Source organism: Ursus maritimus, unplaced genomic scaffold, assembly GCF_017311325.1.
Source record: "Ursus maritimus isolate PB19 unplaced genomic scaffold, ASM1731132v1 scaffold_26, whole genome shotgun sequence".
Classification (NCBI taxonomy): Eukaryota; Metazoa; Chordata; class Mammalia; order Carnivora; family Ursidae; genus Ursus; species Ursus maritimus.
In genome coordinates, this window is record NW_024425119.1 from 42,320,357 (window position 1) to 42,343,373 (window position 23,017).

At 47.4% G+C, this 23,017-nt stretch overlaps 1 protein-coding gene across 2 annotated transcripts; it reads right to left on the reverse strand.

The window, feature by feature from the left end:
* Positions 1 to 9,514: 9,514 nt before the first annotated feature.
* LOC103675510 (keratin, type II cytoskeletal 6A) lies at positions 9,515 to 22,308 on the reverse strand. 2 transcript variants are annotated; one of them, XM_008704611.1, is made up of 10 exons: positions 21,703 to 22,308; positions 20,570 to 20,784; positions 20,164 to 20,224; positions 19,911 to 20,006; positions 19,621 to 19,785; positions 19,011 to 19,136; positions 17,956 to 18,176; positions 17,703 to 17,737; positions 17,413 to 17,589; positions 9,515 to 9,823 (listed from the first exon to the last, which is right to left on the reverse strand). In XM_008704611.1, exons 1-10 carry the CDS (start codon positions 22,240 to 22,242, stop codon positions 9,651 to 9,653), a joined length of 1,809 nt encoding a protein of 602 aa, XP_008702833.1. In that variant the 5' UTR covers positions 22,243 to 22,308; the 3' UTR covers positions 9,515 to 9,650. The 2 variants fall into 2 exon arrangements, with proteins under 2 accessions (XP_008702833.1, XP_008702832.1); XM_008704610.2 differs by lacking the exon at positions 9,515 to 9,823 and having other exon boundaries at positions 16,885 to 17,589.
* Positions 22,309 to 23,017: the final 709 nt, after the last annotated feature.

Here is a 23,017-nt window from a genome sequence, read left to right on the forward strand (position 1 = left end):
ACGGAGTCCCTGAATGGTAAAGCCAGCAGACCAGGGGTGCCCAGCTATGGGAAGCAGAGCCAGATTCCATGGTCTTCCCACACAGGTGTCCTTTCAGAGACACATGTGGAACGATGGGTTAGCCAACGCTCACCGGCCTGGAATGACAGCTTGGCACTTGTGCGCGGAGCTCTTTCCTCCTTGCAGCTGAGGCGGGGGGAGCTCTCCTCGTTGAGAGATTGCTGGAGAGTCTCAGTTTCCACAGGGAACCTATGAATCATAGCTTTTGTTGATACAGGGTGAGAGGAGCATAGGAGTTCTCTCACCGAGCTGCCAGGGCCCCCAGGTCCGAGCCGGGTGGTGCGTGCGTCTGGGGCGGAAAGAATAATTGTCTTTGTTTTGTGTTCATTGCATGATAATCTTCCTTCCAGAGAAGAGACACTTGTTTCCTGACCGGTGCTGAGTAAACTCTCAGAGCTTTCCACGGAACAGACGCCGGTGGAGAGGCTTAGGGAGCACCGTAGCCTGTGCCCGTGGGAACAGGGGCCACCTCCGCTCTCTCTAATCACGCTTCCTGTGACTCCAGTCTGCCTTCCTGCCTGGGTCCTTCCTTTCTTTCCCATGCCCTCTCCAGAGAGTCCTATTCCCAGGCATTACCTCTCACCCCGTTTCCATCTGCCTCGTGTCTGGGGCTGCCCACTTCTTTCCCTCCCTCCTCTCTCTGATCTTTCTACCCGGACTGTTGTTTCCAGAGCTGGACTGTCTCACTCACTGACTTTGGTGACATAAGTGGAAATAGGTAAGTCCTTCACTTCTCTTCTTCCTTCACTCCTTCTGTGGCCTTTGACCATCATCGTGACCTTTTCGCGGGTGAACGATGTCTACATGAATGCCGAGGACGGCCCAGCCTCCTGACAGCCTGTGTCACTGTCCCCTTTAAAACCTCAAAACTTGAGACTATCAATACCTTCTTCTTTCCTTTCTGCCAAGGAAAGTTCTCTGTTTTGATGTTTAACCTCCTCCATGGTTCTGCCTGAAACTCACCCCCAAGAAAGATTCTCAGATAAACCGGATGCAGGTACTGACCCCTTTCTGCCTGTTTCCTGAGACCACATGTGCAGGCTTGCAGGTCACTGTGCTTTTCCACTGCTTTGGTCTTCTGATGGTCTGGGAGCTAGGTTACCCCTGAGGGTCAAGGGTATTTTTCTCCCCACCCCCAATTTGCTCCTACTACCCTGCATGGAACTGTGGCAGAAGTTCACCCGAGTTAGGTTGTCTGGTTTAGAGAAGAGCTCCATACTCTTCTCTGTTCTCCACTTCTTCTGAGTTCCTCTAACTACCTTAGCGTTCCTGGGTCTGTCCAGAGGAATTTTCTTGAGGTTTTGGGGGGTGGTGGGTCAAGAGCTATGGTATGCCCCAGGCTGTTCCCTGTCCACCCAGCTCAGGGTGGGCTCTCCCATCCCCGGAGGGACACAGAGGTCCTGGGTGGTGGTAGATTTTGAGAAGACCAGGCGGGAGTGGCAGTCAGGGCTGTGGAGATCAGTGGAGGAGGAGAGGAAGGCACGGAGCACGCCTCCCAAAGCCTAGGAAGTCGGGGTGGGGTGGGGAGGGGACACACCAAGAAGCTTTGGCTTCCAAGCAGGCCAAGGCCAGAGAAGGAAGGGCAGGCTGGGTGGGGACAGAGGGGATTCGGTAATTCCATAGACCAGACTGTTTTGACGCACAGAGCCAAGTCCCTGCGGACAATCTCCGAGGACCCAGGCCCCGAACTACCCACCCCCAACCCCTGCATACACTGGGATGGACCTCTCCTTTAGTTAATAACTATTTATCAGCACTTACTGTGTGCCAGATGTTCACTGTTCTAGGCACAGGAGACACAGCGGGGAACAAAGCAGACACCACGGCTTCCTCCTGGGTCTGCGTTGAAGGAGAAAGGGGAGCTGAGGCTGTCTGGAGGGGCAGCCACACATGGCTCTGCCAGTTTACAACTGCCAGGGGCTGAGCAGAGAAAAGAGAAGTCTGTTGTGGCACCGGAGACGTCACAACCGGAAACCCTTTCCCCCAGGGCTATCGGTGCATGGCAGGGCAGCTGACCTCCTTCCCGTTTGGGACCTCTAAGAGGTGCCACCCGGCCTGCCTCTAAGGGGGTCAGACCCTCCAGCCCATGGTCCCCTTCCCCCTGCGTTCCATGGCAATAGCTCCTGCCCAAAGGGCATGAGACGTACCAGTCCATCTCAAGAAACCACCAAGATTCACGACTTGCAACATTTGCTCACGGCCAGGCCTCTTTGATCTGCTCCCTTCTACGGCCGACATAACAGGCCTTTCCCTGGGGCCCAGATTTGGGGCAGGGGCATACCTTGCACAGGTGGGCAGGCAGCTCTCAAGTCCCCTTCAGCCAATCGTAGCAACAAAATGGGGTGCTTTTTCATTCAAGCTTGCATTTAAGTAAAGGTGGAACAGCCCCTTCCCTCCACAGTCAAGTTCTTCAGACACTCCCAACAGACGTGCATGTGCAAAGCGTGAACACACGGACACGTATATCTCAAGAACATTCATGAAACAACAGTCTCCATGCAACGTGGTGGCGACTGGGTGTGTCTGGGGAGAGAAGTGACATGAAGGAGTAGAGTCGGGCTTTTGGAGCCCGACGGAGCCTTAGCGATGAGAAGACCCAGAGCAAGAGCTGTCTGAAGTGGGGGACCGATGGAATGCCCCTGTGGCTCTTCCTGGGCCTCTGTGAACAGAGAGTGCGGTACCTAGACACCCCGGCAGGAGGAACGGCGCGTCGCCACCGCCTGCAGGCACAGGCTGGGCGGGCCGGGTGATACTGCGGTGCCGCAGGAAGCTGTTGACGCCATCCACCGGCTCCTTCCAGGGCTCAGGGGTGCTGTCGAGGTCTGGGGTGTGTGTCACAGGCTGGGAAGTAACAGCCAGAAGCCATGCAGGGCTTTGGCACCGCCCGGTGTCCCATAACCTTGGACATCACGGGAGCCCTTCTCTCCCTGCCTTCCAGTGCCATCTCTCACCCCGGTTACATCTGAGAGGCACTGCCGACCGGAGCCTTCATCCAACGTGCATCTGTTCATTTGTTCATGTATCCTTTCAACGAATATTTGCTGGGACCTACAATGTGCTGGGTCCCGGGCCACGACAACGGAGGACGCACTGTCATCCCCCTCGCCTCAAGGAAAGGAACCACTACAATAAGGTGTCGCCGTATGTATACGAGCAGGCACAGCATGAGCACAGGGAGCCCTGGGACACCTGGCAGGGCCACGTCCTCCTCGGAGGCCAGACCGTGATCTGGGATCTAGGCCCCCTGGCCGTTGCCGTTCACTTCAGCTCCAGAAAAGCTCACGAAGTACACCATCAAGAGCTTCCCTATTTCTGGTGACGAGAGTGAGGCCTGGAGTCCCACAAGAAGTTGAGAGTAAAGCTGGAACCAGGACTGTTGTCTCCTGTCCCCCCTAGGGTCTTGTGGCCTAGATATAGAGGCGTCGTTCCGCATGACTCCCCCCACCGCCAGCCTGCTGGGCTGTGAGGAAGGGAAGATGGACGCATATGGCGCAGGGGAGTCGTATAAGGGGCCCTAGAACAAACTTGAAAATCTGCAGTTCGGACAGTGCGTGTCATGATCGATCACAGGATGGGCCTTGAGGGCTTCCGATGAGCCTTACTCTCCCCGTGGGCTCCAGAGGCCACGTTTCTGGCACACACGTGAGGGCCCAGCCTGAGCATACAAGGAGAGGCTGGGGGCGCTGGCTTGGTTTAACATTTCTCATAGGTAAATCACAGAGTGAATCCATCCACGGATACTCGAGATGGGATTGCATTTAGCTGCTGAACGCACACCCACCTTGTCTGTAAAGCTGTGTATCCTGTCTGAGACATCTCTGATGCGTCATTTACCAGGGAGTTTCCATGGGCAGGAGCTTCTGGATGTGGGGCTGTGTTTTCCACCATCTCCAGGAGGGCCGGGCCCATGGGCCATCCAGCGGTGGCCTAGGAGTCCTTGTCCCATGATGGGTGTCACGCTGGGCCACCTGACACCCAGCTGCCCTGTGGGCACCACGTGAGCCAACACTGATGCTGAGGACAGTGACAATGACGATGATGTCGGGAAACTGAGAGCCATTAAGCTCGGAGAGGTTGAGTCAAGGTAACCTGGAGAGTAGGTACCTCTCTGTGCTCTGCTTTAAGAAGGGTAAACATACAAAAGCCCAGAGACAGAGGGTAAAAAATAACAACAACAAAAAAAATCAATGACTCATTATTTACAAAAAAATTCATCTCTTAGAGGAAGCCACTCAACAGAGGACTCTTTGAATTAGCTGGCTTTCTTTGTGTGCACTCAAAGGACAATGGATGATATGCAGCTTTGCAGGGGGGCTTCGAGGGTGCTAAACCAAGCATAGCTCTGGAATCAGTGGGATGAAGCCGTTCTGAAAGGGCCAGTTTCAGATGCAGGTCATATCAGAGGAGCTGGACGCTGCTGTCACCTCCCTTCCTGGAATAGTGCTGAAAGGGGGTGTGACCCCACAGGCAGGTGTCTCAGTAGCCTCTGTGTGATTTCCTCTGGTGGGGATTCTGGATATGCTCCCATTGGGCCAATGAGAGACACTAACTCCTTTTAAAGGAATGTGTCCAAATGCTTTTCCTTCCCTCCTCCCCCCCCCACCCCGAGGGCTGGTTTATTAAGCAAGAGTTGGCCAACTTGGAATGAGCCCAGAGACTAATGAATATGATGAGGGAATTGGGAAATAGGAGGTTTGGGGAGCGGAGAAGGGCATGATGGTAGACCAGTCAGTTTCTTGGGTGCTGTTGGAGATGATACACTTAAACCTCAGGGAGCATTCGAGGGTCTCTGGATTTTAACGGTCAACAGGGAAATCTTCTCTCCGGAGAAGTGGTGAGATTTCCGTAGATTCTTTCTGGAATGATGGGTGTGCTTCTGCAATAAATGGAGCTCTTTCTTGTTTGTTTTGTTTTTTTTTCTGGAGCATTTAGTATCTCCATGAGATAAGCACCTATATTCTGCACCCTGATAAGGTTGTTGAGGCATCATGGTATTTGAGGATTTAGTTTTAAACTATGATTTTCCTACATCTTGAAAGATTTCCCTTTGAAGGAACCGACATCCACTTAGCCCCTCCAGAGTGGATCTGCCGTGGCTCCCATGTCTTCATACTTTGCACACATTGTCCTTGTCTTCTGGTGTGTGCGTGCGTGTGTGTGTGTGTTTGTGCTTGTGTGTGTGTGTTCTGGCTCTCACAGGTAAGAGGGATTTTTTCAAGGGTAGGCATACAATTCTGTTGAATCCAACATGAACTTAATAATTTATTATTTGCAGCGTCTACAACCCAGCTATGCCACGGATAATCTTAAACCGTATTGCCGGGTAGCTTTGCTGGGTTGCTGAGTCCCCTAGGACGTATCTAAGGTTTGGAAGAACATTTTGTGAAGCAAAGGTAACACAGGATAAAGGCAGTCACATTCCACTCAGCACTCCCTCATCACTGAAGAACGAACTAGAAGTCAGAGTAGGGGATGTAAGGCTTCATAGACTAGCAAGGGCTCTCAGGGAAAGGCAAGGCAAAATAAAGCTTGGACCGAGTCCAGAGCTGGAGGAGGAGAGAGCAATGAGCTTGCCAGCTTGGGCAAAAGCAGTCATTCCTCTTCCTTCCAGTGTGGGCTGGGATTCTCAAGCTCAAGGACAGCGCTGCTTGGTGTTTGCCCTCAGTGTGTGAGTACGTCCCCAGCTGACATCATCACCTGGCAGATGCAGGCAGGTGCTCCAAGTAGGTGAGGGGCCCACTCCTCTGTCTGCTGGCAGCACCCCAGGGTAGCGGTGCCTCCACCAGAGGGCAGGCAAAGCAAGGAAGGGCTGGAGTGGTAGGGGAAGGTCAGGCCAGCCTCTCCTCTCCTGCACCTCGGCCCATGGCTAGAGGGGAGACTGATGGAGCCAGAGTCCTGGGCGAGACCACGCGTACCTCCCTAACACGGGGAGAGAGACAGAGTCTGAAAGGAGGTCGGTCGGTCCTTGGATGCTGGTTCTGCCTCTTACTCATTTAACCTCATCATTATAACTGGGATAAAGTGTAGTGATGTGAGTGGGTCCAGAAATCAATAATTCTCCGGCACTGCCTTCCAGTAATCAGAAAACATGACAGAAGACAAGGAGTTCGCATTCATCACAAAAACTCTGAGATGCCTAGGGACACCCGATAGCAACAGGACCAATGCAACAAAATGCACAAGAATGACCAGAAAAGATTGAAAACAAAGAGCAGGAATTGCTGTTTCAGAAACCAACATGGAATAGGAAGCGTTGGTAATTACAGTGGTGTGATCACATAACGAGATCAATGGGGCAGAAGAGGAAATGTATGAATTCAGCATGTAATGAAAGTGGTATTTTTTACTTTTAAATAAAGTAATACTTATTTTTTACTTTATTTAAAAAGTGTGAGTGTGTGTGTTTTGGGGGGGGGGAATGAGGATGTTTCTCTTTACATAGCAGAAAGGTAGAAAAAGGAAAATAGCAATTATCCAAATTCCCACTCTTTAGAATCAATCACTGTGATTATTTTGACTTATTTACTTTCATCCTTCTTTCCATGTTAGTGCCTTTTAATAAATCACATATAGAATAAATAAACACAATGTTCTTTAAAAACAATTCATGGCTCAAGTTCCTGCTAAGATGGCCAACCGGCTGGATCTGGTTTGTCTCCCTCCCTCAGGATCAGTCCCGAGAAATTTTTTTTTAAAGATTTTATTTATTTATTTGACAGAGATAGAGACAGCCAGCGAGAGAGGGAACACAAGCAGGGGGAGTGGGAGAGGAAGAAGCAGGCTCATAGTGGAGGAGCCTGACGTGGGGCCCGATCCCGTAACGCCGGGATCACGCCCTGAGCTAAAGGCAGACGCTCAACCGCTGTGCCACCCAGGCGCCCCCAGTCCCGAGAAATTTTAGAAACACGGGGAAGGCCTGGATCCTAAGAACTACCAATGACAACCACAAAAACTGCAAGGAAGCTCAGGCGGGTCTGAGGCTGTTTGAGCTGATTATAGGGGCAGGTGGGTGGCAGCAGCCTGGGGCTGAAGCCTGAGGCAGCAGGGAGGGGGCAGTTCGGAGGGAAGGGTCTCAAGTTTGGTACTTGCCTACTGTCTGCCCCTTTCCAATAGAAATTCAGAGCAGCAGCCCGACCACCAGTGCCCTTGTCTGCAGGTCAATATGAGGACAGATTTGTCTCCTTTGTAGGTAGGGTTGCCAGATTGAGCAAATAAAAATATAAGACGTGCAGTTCACCTTGAATTTCAGATCAATGACACTTAATTTTTTAGTGTAAGTATGTTTTATGCAATACTTGGGACATACTAAATTGTTGATGTCGTTTATGTGAAATTCATATTTAAATGTATGTCCTCTGTTTTGGCTGAGTGGCCCAATTCATAGGTGACTGGGATAGTAATGCCTTCCCTGAGTATCAAGCCTGTAGCTAAGTAGTTGGCCTCCATAGAACCGGGGACTGGTCTGGCCTTTACTCAAGGATGTGAGGGAGGCCTGTAGGGTAACCTGCTGTCACGGAGCTTCTCAATGGGGAAGGAGAACCAGAGTCTGAGCCTGGCTCACTGGGAAGTTTCCCTGTCAGCTTATGGGATTTTGTGGGGCATGTCATTTCCTAAGCCCCTCTTCCACCGTTCCCTTGACCTCAAACTCTAGAACTTCCTAATAGAAGAGTAGGGAGGTCACTAATATTCCAAAGTCTCCCCCAGCTCCAAAGCTTCTGCCTAGCAATCTAACCTGTTCAGCAGCCAGACCGTTGCCCACCTGTGGACAACTATGCAATAAGGCTAGACTGCAACTTGACTCATGACCCAGGGAGGTGGGGGGGGGGGCAGGTCTCTGCAGTGACTTCCAATTAGCAAAATATTATTATAGCAGAATTGGTTGCTACTGTTCTTGTGAATTTTTTCCTTCTGTTTTATTCTTTCACATTCAGACAACTCATGGGATGGAATGTCTGGTTAGCCAGATTCTAGAATAAACTTGTGTAAACATAGCCTAGAAGATAGAAAGCCCATTGCTGTGTGAAAGTCAAAATTATCACCCTGACGGCGGTATCTGGGAAGATTGGAATGAGCCTCCACTCTCTGTTTTTGCTTGCCAAAACTTGCATGAAGTTTACACTGAAAATGGCTTTTGGGTGTCCTATCACAAAAGGAGAGTGTTCGCCAGCCAGAACCGCCCCCGTGCTAATCTGAGAGCCATCTGTCAACATGGACCATCTTTCAGTCTCATCTTTTGCCAACAGCACTTCAAAACAAAGTGTCCAACCAACATTGCTTGGTCTTTTATTAGCTCATTCTATTACCTTTTTTGACTGCCTCACTTTGTTTCAAGGAAATCATGACCTAATTTAAAGACAGTCAAATTCCCTGTGTTCAGGTGTACAGTTCTATGGCGTGTAACCAGCGTGTGTCAAGCTCTTCAGGCAACCCTAATGTCTTTGGGTGCAAAGGAAACCTATTTCAATTCCTTTACGGCTCTGCTCCCAGGCTCGGCTATGCTCCCAGGCTTTCAATGTAACCACCCCAGATTTGGGGATATTTCCTTTTCTGTAGCAATTGATTCAACTGATACATCTCAGAAATTGCTTACAAGCAGGAACTCTGCGGCAAACCTTTGTTATCATAGAGCCGAGTCAAGCATTTTGCCTTCCTACCAGTTGGCCTCTGTTCTGCTGGATCAGTGCAGTGTTTTCCTGGCGGTGGCTGGGGCTGGGGTGGGGGACACCAGGCTGAGGAGCAAGCCACTGAGTGACCGAGTTGGAAACACAAAACCCCTCAGTTATCAGATTACGCTAATCCACTTTCCAGGATCCTCACTTCTCCGTTTTGAGAAAGAGCCCTGAGTGGCGGAGGGCTGAATTGTTGTGGGTAGTCATACCACCCACAGGATAACTAAGTATCACATAATGTTGACTGACTGAGTTGGGTATGAAGCAGGGTGAGTGGTCAGCAGGGCTGAGAGATGGGTCTCCAAAGACAAGGAGCAGGAGAGGATGAGACAGTTTCAGAACCAATACACTGATCAGCTGCCTAATCTGACAGTCTTTATATTAGAAATCTGCTTTGTGTAACACAAGGAAAGCAAGCGGAAAGCAGAAACAAAGCATTGCAGGAATGTAACTGCATACCTGAGACGGTTGTGGCAATACCATCGAGGGTCAGTTCATGGGCAGATAACAACTTGTTTATCATATGGGAAACTCCTGAGTGTAGCTACAACGGGCGGGACAGTTAGAAATCAAAGGGAAGAAGCCTTATTTTGTAACATGATCCACACTGAGTTTCGGTTTTCAAGACAGGCATAGGTCTCCGTCTTCCCCAGAATCGTGGAAGACGGAGACAGCTGATCATAAGAGGGTTACATCCAATGGACATGTGCTTGTCTTGAGTGTCAGTGATTTTTGACCTTCTGATGGTGCATGATGGGAGCTCAGGTACAGCAGGTGTAGACAGTGGAAATGAGAATGGGGCCGCTCCAGCTGTAACTTAGGGGCCGACGGAAGTTGGAGGCAGGAGAGGAGAAGTAACCTGAGAGAGGGCAATGCCACTGTAGACGGGGACAACGTGGGACCAAGACCAGATGGCAGGACTCAGTGCTTGTAGCTCTTCCTGCTGGAGGAGGACGTGGTGGTGTATTTGATGGTGGAACTGCTGCCTCCAGAGGAGCTGAAGCCACCGCCCACACCTCTGCCGCTGCTGGAACTGAAGCCACCTCCAAGGCTGTGGCCACTGCCATAGGAGTAGCCGCTGCCTCCACCCAGGCCTGAGCCACCGCCCATGCCGCTGGCACTGCCATAGCCACCAGCGCTGCCATAGCCGCCAGACACGGTGGACTGCACCACAGCTGTGAAGGAGAGAGGGGCAAAGACACACAGGACACAGTGAGCTCTTCCTGCCAGCCTCAGGCCAGTCAGAAGAGCACAAGGGCAAGGGAGGGAGGCAAGCAAAGGTACTTACAGATGTTGACTTGTCCGACGCCTTCCCCACTCAGCCTAGGAAGGGAGAGAGCACAGGGAGCGTGAGACCTCAGAGAGCTCCCAGGGGACTAGAGCGGGAAGCCTTGATGTGAGGAGAGCCCCTGGGAAAGCTGCCTTTGAAATGGTTCTCTGAGAGTAGCCATTATGGCCATAACTAGGGTGCCTTCAACTTCTGCTCATGACATCCTGACCATGGATCCAAGATGTCTGAGGGGCTTGTGTGGGTTACCCACCTGCACTCCTCGCCCTCCAGCAGCTTCCTGTAGGTGGCGATCTCCACATCCAGGGCCAGCTTGACATTCATCAGCTCCTGGTACTCCTTCAGCAGCCGGGCCATGTCCTGCTTGGCCTTCTGCAGGGCATCTTCCAGCTCAGCCAGCTTGTTCTTGGCATTCTGGAGGGCCAGCTCCCCACGCTGCTCAGCATCAGTGATGGCGGACTGCAGGTTGGCACACTAGGGGAGGAACACAGGACAATGAACTTGCGATTCAGTCCTCCAGAGGAGACTAGCCACACTTCTTCTTTCTAGTGAGAAAGAGTCCTAGAGCATAGAATTTGTGGAGAGGGAACCCTGAATCTTCCTGTCTAGCTGTTTGACTATCTGGTAACCTTTTCACGTCTCTGAGCTTGTTATCAAAGTCCTATGCCTTTTGTATTAACCACCTGCATGAGGACGTGAGTGGTGACTGATGGAGTCTCCAGTCTACACATTAGAAGAACTGGACAACTGGATTTTTTTTTTTTTTTGAGTGTTGTCTCCAAAGTCAAATCTGGACCACAGACAAACGTATCTAGCATGACCACGACTAAATTTGTACATTACAAATATGGTCCATTGAGGAAGTGGATTTTCCATGAGACTATTGAAACCCTGCTCTCATCCCACCTCAGATCACGTGCTTGGGAAAGCTTGTTCTCCCCTTTCACTCTTCCCTCTTTTTTTTTCTTTTTCTTTTTTGAATCATGAGTAGATTTGCAACATCTTTTCTCAACTCCTATGGCCTGCCTTTCCTCCCCATTTGTTCCTTTGCAGCTCCCAATACAATCATTCCTTTAAGATCAATCATATTTCCATACTTCTAGCCCATACTCTACTCCTGTGACCAGGAGAGATGTTTCTATGTGTTTGTATCATGCTCTTGGGATTGGACCCACTCCCCCTGAGAGACCCAGTGGCAGCTACTAAGGTAGACAGCTTGGTCTACTAAGGACAGCATGGTCTTTCCTCCCTTGTAGTTTCCAGTGCCCAGATGTGTCCAAATGATGATCGATGACTGGCTGATAGTCTAGCAAGGAAATAATACTTTTCTTCCCTTCCCCACTCCCACCCTCTGCTCCATCCTACCTGCTTTTTGGTGTCATCAATGTCAGATCTCTGTCTCAGGATCATTTGGTTGAGCTCAGTAGTCTCCTTCTTGGTGCTGTGTAGCAAGGTGGTCTGCCGACCTTGACCTGCAGGAGTTCAGAAGGAAAGAAAGGTAGGTATGGGCTTTCACATATGAACACTGGCTTTTAATTCCCAATCACCTAATAAGATTGTACCAAATGATGTTACATCTCTAAGAACAGTAGATGGCACAAGATTATTTGCTGTTGCGCAACTGAGTGGTTCTGGAGGATCATTGAGCACCTAGTTTTGCAAAAAACAGTGATGTTCTTCATATCCTTGGGATTTACAATCAGGAAGAGGTTGAAGGCAAAGCTTAGGAGTACAATGTCATTAAAATATTTTTTTTTCCTCCAATTTTGTCTCTTGCTTTTTACTCTTCCAACCTTCAACAAAGGGACTGAGACACCTAATCTTGATAAGCTCACCATCTTCAGGTGAATTCATTTTGTGCTGCTTCATGTTTATTGATTTCTCATTTGTATCTAAAAAGAGGAAGAGGAGAGATGCTTGAATCAATGAGTAAAGAATTTGGAAAGAGCCTGTCTTGACCCAACATTTCACACTAAATGAATCATTCTTGAATTGAACTTTCAGTTCATGGAGACTAGAAAGTGACTACTCTCTCATTTTCTCCCCTAATGTGCACTTCAGCAATCATGCCCACAACTAGACCTGGCCACTCATAGACTTGAAGTGTGGCGCTGAAGCCATGGTGGCTGACGCTTTGGCTCCTCATGGTGGATTTGCTAGACATGGTTCCTGAAGAGGAGAAGGCTGCAGAAAGTGTGAGAGGCTGGAGGGTAGAGCTGAAAGGAGGAGGAACATGAGATGCTTTCTAGTAGCCACTGTACAGGGAGGACTAGGCTGGGCTCATCCTGAAAGGTGACCTTGCAGGTTGAGAAGTGTGGCTTTTTTAAAAACAGTGAGACCTCATCTTTGTTATTAGAAAAGTTATGAAATATGAAGATTGCTTTTTTGACTTCTTTTAGAGGGAAAAATTCTCTTATCTTTGATCTGTGATTGAAACCAATACAATAAGACTATTCTGAATTCACTGAAGCCAGGAGTTAGACTTTGTCTCAAACAAAGGTTCAGAATGTTTTGCTTGTGTATCAGAATGTCCTGAGTGCTCTCCTCTCCAACCTGGTCTTTTGTGACGGCTGAGAACTAGAAATCTAAAGGCAATTTTGCCCTAACAAAAGATTACTATTTTCCAACAATTGCAAATATGTGAAGTTTGACTTGTTTTTTCAGCTATGTAAAACATTGAATAGGTAGAAGAGTATAAGAAGAACTTAATAAAGCCCTGGATACCCATCACCCAGATTTTGCTATTGTATCTCAAGGTTAACCTTATTTCATTCATAATTTCCCCTCTTTCTTCACCTACCTTAAATTTATTTGAAAGGAAATTCCAGAAGATTATATGTTTATCAGTAAATAATTCACTTTTTATGTCAAAATGGCAGACTGTTTAAAAAGTGACCAAAATACTATTTTTATATCTTAAAGTTTAACAGTAATTCTTTAATATCATGAAGGGTTTAACATCCAAATTCCCTGCATTCTTATTGATTTTTTAAAATAATTTGTTCAATTCAGGATCCAAACAAGGTCCATACATATTTGTTTGAGTGATGTATCCCCCAAATAATATGTCCTTTAAATAATCTAACCCTCTGTCTTTTTTTTCTTGCAATTTATTTATTACATAAACTAGGTTAATTGTCCCATAGAATTTTTTATTCTTTGGGTTTTGTCACTGCATCCACTGGTGTCATTGAATATGTTACTCTCTCCTCTGTGTTCCTGTCAAGGGGAACTCAAATCTAGAAGGGTAATAAGTTTATTTTATATATTTAAACTTTTCCAGAAGTAGGTGTAGTTGAAAGTGTATAAGAATGAATATTGTCACTTGAGGTGCCTGGATGGCTGAGTCAGTTAAGTGACTGACTCTTAATCTTGGCTTAGATCATGATCTCAAGGTTGTTAGATAGAGCCCCACATCAGGCTCCTTGCTCAGCACAGAGTCTGCTTGAGATTCTCTCCTTCTCCCTCTGCCCCTCTCCCCACTTGCACACACACACTCTCTAAATAAATAAATAAAATCTTAAAAAAGGAACAAACATTAAAAAAGGAATGAATATTATTACTTCAATATCTACAAATTTAGAAATCACTAAGTAATGCATCTTTGTCTATCAAAACAAATTCTCAAGGCAAGCCCCCAGCCATGTAATTGAAGATGTTTCTGTCCTTTGAGGGGACTTTTCGTGCATATGAGTGTGTGTGTGTATACACACTTCCTTCAGGTGTTCCAATTATGCTTGTGTTGCGCCTACTTTATCTTCTTTATCTGTATTTCCCCTTGACTCTCCTTTAATGCTCTTTGACCACCCCCCCACTCATGAAACTCTCTTTTCTCAGTATTCTCCTACATGTCCTTTATTGTGCATTTGGCATACCTATTGCCCTTTGTACTGATATTAATTTGGCCTTCATTTGCATTGTGGCTTTATTTTTCTCTCTGCCTCATATCTGACTTCTGTAAGTGAAGTTTTAGCTATTATTGTCTCATTATATGGTTTTTATTCTCGAACTTAATAGCGGGTTTATTTCATTAATTTTGGCAATTTTGTTTTATAGTAACTTCATGTTGATGAGTGATCATTACCTGCCTTTCGTTTTACATATTCACTTCATTTTCAAACATGTGTTGTCTTTTGTGGGTCCTAAAACGGTTCCTTTCTGACTACTGCTCATCCATGAATGAGATGAACTCTATCTTGACCCGTCAGTTGTTTGTAGAAAGTATTCTGGGGAATGGGCTGGGCCATATGCAGGCTAACAGATTGGGTGAATAATTCTTGCTCCTTAAAACACCCTACTCAACAACTGCAGAGTGGTTTACAATTCCCAGTCACTCTGCTTTTTTTCTTTCTTTCACCAACAAAATGCTGCCAATAGGCCTTGTCTTTGATTTGTTATTCAATTCTACCTCCACTGTTTCTTGAAACTTCATGACTAATGGGGTCCTGCCTCAGGTCACACTCCTAGTTCTGACTGTTGCAAATAAGGGATTCTTGGATTTGCACCTGATGACTTGTCCTTCACATTGACTTACTTGTGCTAAATGAGTCAACAGTGCCTGGAATATAATAAAACTTCAACATCAGGCTGCTTCTTTAGCTTGTGCTCAACAATTATTTTGACAGATAATTTCTTGTGTCCCAGGAGCTGAAACAAACAACAACAAAAGAACAAAATAAGAAAACTGAGGAAACTTAATCTCTTGATGTTTGCATACTGTCCCTGTGATGAGACATTCTTTCACCACTTAGCTAGGCTTACTCTGAACCTAGAGATCAGTACGACATGAATACATAAGATCTTCTCAAGACTTTACTGAGCATGTGTCTTCCTGGATATATGCATGACTCCTTAAATTCTCTCATACACAGAGCAACTTTTAAATGTGCTCATTTTCCAAAAAAACTCATTCCACTTAGTCTTTAGACCTTAGATGGTCAGATGGTCTATTGTTTGTCTCTTCCTATAACCTCTTGCCCCAGGACTCTGTGGGTTTGTAGTCTTCCTGGAAGTTCTTCCTTGCTGTGTCTCTTGCTTCTCTTATCTACATTTGGATTTATGTGAAACAAAGTTAAGAACCTTGCCTTAGTTCTTAGGAACTCTTCCAGACATGTTTGAAGAGACTTACATGGTTATTTGCAAATAGGGTCTACAACTTCTCTCTGTGTGAAGGTGTATATGGTAGGGAGTATTAGAGGCAGAGGGTGGGGAGGGGGTGAAGGGTAGAATGGAAAGAGGGAGGTTGGGGAAGAGTTCAGGAACAGGCTGCTGCCTACTCAAGACCAAAATTGCAATAGGTAGAGGGTAGAGCAAGGGCTCAGAAAATTGTTTTAAAAAAGGCTTTGTTATAATTTTGAAGTTGCATATTCTTGATTGGCCATTTGTTGGTTGTTATCAACTTTGGACAGTTTTCCAGAGCTCCTACAGAGTTTACTCAGTTTCTGGTTGTTTTTTGAGGTTTCTGGGGGCAGAAGGAGAGCTTGAAGTTTTCCAGTCTGCCATTTTGCTATCCTCACCTGCACCATAAGATTTTAATTAAATAAATCCATGTATATATACTGTTTTTGCAACTTGTTTTTCTGGTAGATGCTATATCCTGTATAATTTTCCAGGTCAGTTGTTTCCTTTCCATTACTCCTCCTGAGTGTATAATAATATGAAAGTTAAATGGGCTTAGATTTTGGAACCCAGTTATCACTTTATCTGTTGTTGGGAAGTTCTGACCGAAAATGAGGAGGTACCAATGTGAGAGGCTGCCCATGTTCCTGGAGGAACACTCAGAAGTGAATACAGGAGAATACTGATACAAGAGGATCCAGAAGCAGCCTCTATATAGTAGGGAATTGAAGAAATTTTCTCTTGTGTTGTGAGAGCCTGGGGGCTAGGAAGATAATGATCACTTCTGAAGAAATAGGGAATGATGTGGACAAGGGCAGGACAAGTTGAATGATGAGCCCTTGCACCATACCTTGAGTTTTCATTTTCCATTCATAGAAGTCAAATCTGGCCATGGCACACCAGAGGGGAGACGTGGAAGCATCTCTTCCGAGGACCAAGGAATCAGCTTTATCCGTTTTCATGAGAGACTTAGGGTGGGACAAGGTGGGTATTTCCATTTTTGTTTTGCCTTCACACTTCAAGAAATTAGCATATGAGTTTTGTGCCTGAGTCTTTGGATTCTTAATTTGAGAACCTCTAGTATTTTTAATTTTCCCATGTTGTGAAGACTGTTTGGATTCACATCCGTGTACATACCTCTTCCCACAATTGTGCTATTTCCTCAGTATACATTTCTAGAAAGATAATTGCAGTTCAGAAGTAAGTACACTTCCATTTCTCTTGATACACCTTGTCAGGCAAATTTCTTGGTCATGAAGCTAATTCCAAGTAAAAATCAAATATCGTATCCCTTGTTAAATGTTCTTTTGATCTGATAGGCCAGAAATATATTTCTCCAACTGATAATGTAAGGTTCATCCCTGGGGGATGTAGTGAGGTGGTCTTAGAGACAAGGCAAGTGAGACCAAGCCACTTCTGCCTGGTACAGCTGATAAAAAGCAGAGTATACAATGATGGTGGACCAGATTCTTCCCATTCCACTTGCCAAACATTTAAATGAAATCTTATCTAGGAAGGAAATCTGAGTGTCAGGATGCTAAACTGCAGGCTTTTGTGCCTGTCTCAAGGAAAAGAGTGAAGTACCTGGGGATTGGGAGTATTTTAAATACATAAACAGGTATTTGTTCATTGAAAAGCTCAAGAACAACGGGTGACAAATCAAGGCCATAAAATGATGCATTATATAGTAAATCTGCTTTATTTAGCAATTAGAAGAAAGCAAAGAGCAGAGGGAACTTCACAGGGATACAGACTCTGTACATTGTAGAACTAGTCACTTCTGCTTTCAAGACCATTGCAAGATAGGAGGAACCTAACACTGGGAACGTAGAGAATTCCTGGGTACCTGGAAGCAAAGGGCAAGTTGCCGTGTTCTGGAGTAGGACCCAGGCAGTGTTTCTGTAAAGAAAATGGGCAAAGGTAATTTCCTTCTGATTCTCAACCTCATATACAAAATAATGGAGGCAAGAGAGTAATATTTTGGTAACAACCGGAGCCCCAGTTGCGGTTTATTATGATGTAAAGCAGAGGTTGACCTATGGTGAGCAATGGATGATCAGGTGGGGCAGGTATCAGCAGTGAAGAGACCTGAGGGACTCAACAACTTTAGCTCAAACTCAGAAAGTAAGAGAAATCAGAGGCAGGAGAGAATAAGCCTGAGAGAGGGCAATGCTGCTGTAGACGGGGACAATGTGGGACCAAGACCAGATGGCAGGACTCAGTGCTTGTAGCTCTTCCTGCTGGAGGAGGACGTGGTGGTGTATTTGATGGTGGAACTGCTGCCTCCAGAGGAGCTGAAGCCACCGCCCACGCCTCTGCCGCTGCTGGAACTGAAGCCACCTCCAAGGCTGTGGCCACTGCCATAGGAGTAGCCGCTGCCTCCGCCCAGGCCTGAGCCACCGCCCATGCCGCTGGCACTGCCATAGCCGCCAGACACGGTGGACTGCACCACAGCTGTGAAGGAGAGAGGGACAAAGACACACAGGACACAGTGAGCTCTCTCTGCCAGTCTCAGGCCAGTCAGAAGAGCACAAGGGCAAGGGAGGGAGGCAAGCAAAGGTACTTACAGATGTTGACTTGTCCGACGCCTTCCCCACTCAGCCTAGGAAGGGAGAGAGCACAGGGAGCACGAGACCTCAGAGAGCTCCCAGGGGACCAGAGCGGGAAGCCCCGATGTGAGGAGAGCCCCTGGGGAAGCTGCCTTTGAAATGGTTCTCTGAGAGTAGCCATTATGGCCATAAGTAAGGTGCCTTCAACTTCTGCCCAAGACAACGTGACCCTGGATCCAAGATATTTGAGGGGCTTGTGTGGGTTACCCACCTGCACTCCTCGCCCTCCAGCAGCTTCCTGTAGGTGGCGATCTCCACATCCAGGGCCAGCTTGACATTCATCAGCTCCTGGTACTCCTTCAGCAGCCGGGCCATGTCCTGCTTGGCCTTCTGCAGGGCATCTTCCAGCTCAGCCAGCTTGTTCTTGGCATCCTTGAGGGCCAGCTCCCCACGCTGCTCAGCATCAGCGATGGCGGACTGCAGGTTGGCACACTAGGGGAGGAACACAGGACAATGAACTTGCGATTCAGTCCTCCAGAGGAGACTAGCCACACTTCTTGTAGAAAGTGAGGAAGAGTTCCAGAGCCCAATATCATAGAAAGGGACTTTTCCTCTTTTTGCCCAGCCCTTTTCTCTTCTGCACAAATTAGCTAATCTGAGAGCCACAGGACAAAACCCGTGCCCTCTATTTTTAACCACCCTGCATTACACTGGACAAAATACCAGCAATTTGGAAGAAATGAACCCACTCATTTCTTTTGAGTGCTGCCTCAAAGCCAGACCAGCACCTTTTTTGATGAGCTCTGTGGATGCCACACTAACTTATACAAAATTAGGAGCATCCTTACTCAAGGAGATGAGTTTCACATCTAGCTGTGGAGATCTTGCCTTCCTCACTCTTAAGGGATTCTAACTCACTTGGGTAACACTGATCTTCACCCTGGGTCCTTGCTCAACTTTCTTTTTCAGTAGAATCTTCAGCAGATTTGGAACAATCTTGACCCTCTTCTGACCTCCCCCTTTCCTTTCCTCACTTGTTTCTTATATTCCTAAACCAACCATTCTCCTTAAGTAATCTCTTTTAAAAGCCCCAAGACTACCTTTTGACAGTCTGACTAACTGGGATTGCTCCTGTCAGGTGATTACATCATTCTGTAGTGTTGGCATGCGTGTGTCCCAAGCTGGGGGAACTCACAAGAGTGGGAGCGGTGTGTCCTCCTCTCTGCTATTCCCTCAATTCCCAGTGTTTCCCAAATGGTGACTGATGACCACTTGGTGGTGTAGCAAGGAAAGGATGCTCTTCCTCTCCAGAGCCCCCCACCATACCTGCTTCTTGACATGGTCGATCTCAGATCTCAGCCTCTGGATCATGCGGTTGATCTCAGCAATCTCCTGCTTGGTGTTGCGCAGGTCGTCCCCATGTCTGCCAGCTGTGACCTGCAGCTCCTCATACTGGAATGCAGACAGAGAGAAGGCAGTGTATACGGGCTTTCACATGCCAACGGTGACTTGACTTGTGAACCAGGCATTTAACACACTTGCACCTAGTGGCTTCTCCCCAAGGGATTTTAGGGAAAGTTGATGTGGCAAGGTCACAGGATCCTGTACCTTGATCACAGACCCTCTTTTGAATGGACCGCTGACTGCCTAGTTCAGTTGGGGACCAGCAATGTTCTGTATCCTGTTTCTGAGAGCCGGCATCAGGGTGAAGACAAAAGCAAAGATCACTAGGTCCTTATCTATGTAGCTGTCCTCCTGCACTTGGGTTCTTTGACTTCTTGAGCTTGGACAGAAAAACTGTAATGCCTGTTCTAGGAGTGCAGGGTACACATCCTATGAGAAAAGATCAGCTTCCTTACAGCACACTTCCCAGCAAAGAAGTCTATAGTCTTGCTGGTGTTCAGGTAGGGGACACAGCTGTCAACTCAAGGCTCACCTTGCTCTGGTACCAGGACTCAGCCTCAGCCCGGCTCCTCTGAGCAATCTCCTCATATTGGGCTTTGACTTCAGCGATGATGCTGTCCAGGTCCAGGTTACGGTTGTTGTCCATGGACAGGACCACGGAAGTGTCTGAGATGTGGGTTTGCATCTGAGCCAGTTCCTGCAGAGCAGAAGATTATCAGATCATTTTTTCCTATGGCATTTACAGAGGTATCCAATCACCCAGATCTTCCACCCTTTGCAGAGCCCCATCAGGGCAAATAAAAGAGGAGTGGAGATGCTTACTGCGTCATACAAGGCTCTGGTGAAGTTGATCTCATCTGTGAGAGCGTCTACCTTGGCTTGCAGTTCAACCTTATTCATGTAGGCAGCATCTACATCCTGGGAAATAAACCAACAACTTGAAGTCAGCTGAGCCCTCCTTCCCAGTCTGAACACCTTTTAGGCTCCCCATCTAGTCCACTCTTGGATGTGTGCACAGACCCAGAGTCCTCACCCTCTACAAAGGAACATGACCCCCTGATCCTCATCAGCTCACCTTCTTCAGAGTCACAAATTCATTCTCCGCTGCTGTGCGCTTGTTGATTTCGTCTTCATATCTGGAATTAGAGCAAGACACAATTGAGCCAGTGGCGAAGATGATACAGCAAGATCAGCCTGGGTTCCCAACTTTCCATAAGACAGATATCTCTAAGTTGAGCTTTCCTGCCACTGAGCCACAAAAATGGTTTTTTTGTGTTCCCTCAATTCCTTATATCTTTTCTCTCCCCACCCACCTCTATGGTCCATTTGTTCTTTTGGGGTTGTTTTTAGGCACTACTTGTGGTTTTCATTGCCATGGACCTGTTTCCCTATGGAACCGTGCCCACCTCTGGACCTGGTCACCCGGTCGTCTTCAAGTGTGCGCTTCAGGAAACTGAACCCCTTTGTCTCCTTGAACTCACTTGTTCTTGAAGTCCTCCACTGTGTCCTGCATGCTCCTCAGCTCCGAGTCCAGGCGGCCCCTCTCGCCCAGGATGCTGTCCAGCTGTCTCCTGAGGTTGTTGATGTACTGCTCAAACAAGGGCTCCAGGTTCTGCCTCACGGTCTTGGTGCCCTGCTCCTGGAGCAGAGTCCACTTGGTGTCCAGGACCTTGTTCTGCTGCTCCAGGAACCGTACCTGGGGGAAGACAAGGTGGTTATTTGCCAGAGAAAGCAATGGAGAAAGAGATATGAGTTGCCAGGAGCCCAGGCACGCCTGGCATGTCACCGAGCTCCTGGGCTACTACAGAGCATGTAGAGAGGATCAGACTGACAGTGTTGGTCCCCCCAAACCTATTTCCTTCCTACCCCAGTGATCCTAATGTGAAATTCTTCCATGGACCTATGAGGTCTTCTCGCTGGCTAAGTTATGTCACCTGTCAGTAGCGTTCAACTTGTCTTTTCTTTTCATTGAAAAGCACAATCACACATTTCCCTGTTACATTGCACGATTTTTAAAAAAAATCATACCTCAGTTAAAAGTATATGAATTGTGCAGAATCTAATGATTAAATCCAATTCAGTTAATGATTGGAGTGCAATATCTTCTGTTTTAGTACATAGTTCTCCTCTACAACAAACACCCTCATGGTCATGCTCTGGTTCTACACATTCCTTTCTATGGATACATAGATGTTTCTGAGTCTTTTTCTTCTAATCCAGGCAGAAATGCTTTCTTTTCTTTTTCTTCCCACTCTTTTCCTCATGCCCAGAGTCCTCAAGGAGATTTCCGCTGGCATTATTTTTTGATTCTAGGAGTCTTCAGAAGGTAAAGCTAACCCACTCCATTCTCTCACTGCCTTATTTTGCTTCATGCTTATGAAAAGTAGAGTATTCTTCCCTGGCAGGGATGAAGGACACGTAAGAGAGCCAGGGGTTTTAAATGGTTTCCATCACCTGCTGCCTGTTGTGAACGTGGAGGCCAACTGGCATCCCAGGGGAGAGCTAGTCTCAGTCCCCTTCTCCCTGCCTCCTGAGTCTCCCCCTGGTAGACAGTCATTGCTTGCCTAGTGTCAGGACTCTGGAATCCCAGTGCAGGCAGGTGTTCCTGGCTCACCTTGTCGATGAAGGAGGCGAACTTGTTGTTGAGGGTCTTGATCTGCTCCCGCTCCTCAGTCCTCACCCTCTGGATGGTGGGGTCGATTTGCAGGTTCAGAGGAGTGAGGAGATTCTGGTTGATGGTGACCTCTTGGATGCCTCCAGGAGGGCACACAGGGAAGCCAGAGCCTCCATAGCCACCAACAAAGCCAGCTCCACCACCGAGCCCAAAGCCACCACCAGCTGCACCACCAAAACCAAATCCACTTGCGACTCCACCTCCATAGCCAAAGCCACCTCCAACTCTGCCACCATATCCGCCACCGATGGCACAGCTGCCCCCTCCGATGGAGATCCTCTTGGAGCCCCCCAGGCCATAGAGGCTCCTGCTGCCAAAGCCGGCTCCTCCATACACTCCACCGAGGCCACCACTGCCCCTGGAGCGGGACACGGAGACACTGCTGAAGCCAGAGCGGCAGACCCCTGGGACTCTGGCTGAGCTGGCGCTGAAGCCACGGTGGCTGACGCTTTGGCTCCTAATGGTGGATTTGCTAGACATGGTTCCTGAAGAGGAGAGGGCTGAAGAAAGCGTGAGAGGCTGGAGGGTAGAGCTGAGAGGAGCAGATCTGTGAGATGAACCTCCCGGCAGCAGTTTATATAGGATGGAAATGGGTTGGGCTCCGTCCTGGAAGGTGAGCTTGCAGATCGGGAAGGGTTGGGCTTTACAAACAGTGATGTCACATCTGGATTATTAGAAAAGTTATGAAATATGAAGATTGCATTTTTGGCTTTCTTTAGTCAGGGAAAAATATCTCCCGTCTTCCAGCTTTGACTTGATCTCAGTACAATGAGACTATTCTTAATTCACTGAGCGAGGAGTTAGTCACTGTCTCAAACAAAGGATCGGCGTGTTATGCTAGTGCATCAGAAGGTATAAGCGCTTTGCTCTCCACCTGTGTTGTACCCAGCAGAGATAGGACATTGAAATAATCCATTGCATATGCTGTCATAGAAATATTCTTGTTCTTTTCCATAATTAATGAAGTTAAATATGACTTTTTTCCTTTTATGTAAAATTTCACCCACATAGGGAGTAAAATAACAACATAATCGGTCCCTATGTTCTTATCACCTGGCTATATAAAAGTCATTATCTCATGGTCCATCTTACAGCTTCCATATTCCCACCCTATTCCTTAGCAACTGTAAATTATTTGAAAACAAATACCAGAGATCGTATTGTCTCTTTGGTATGTAATTCCATATTTATGACTAAATGAGAGACTCTTTAAAAAAAATAACCAAAATATCATTTTCATATCTTAAAAATTTTA

Excerpts from the sequence above, each read along its gene's own strand:
- LOC103675510 (XM_008704611.1), bottom strand. The coding sequence starts at position 22,242 with ATGTCTAGCAAATCCACCATTAGGAGCCAAAGCGTCAGCCACCGTGGC. Across the intron at positions 19,786-19,910 it reads CCAGAGCCTTGTATGACGCA|GAACTGGCTCAGATGCAAAC; the intron begins GTAAGCATCTCC and ends TCTGCTCTGCAG. Across the intron at positions 9,824-17,412 it reads CAGCTCCTCTGGAGGCAGCA|GCCTGGGTGGAGGCAGCGGC; the intron begins GTTCCACCATCA and ends GCGGTGGCTCAG.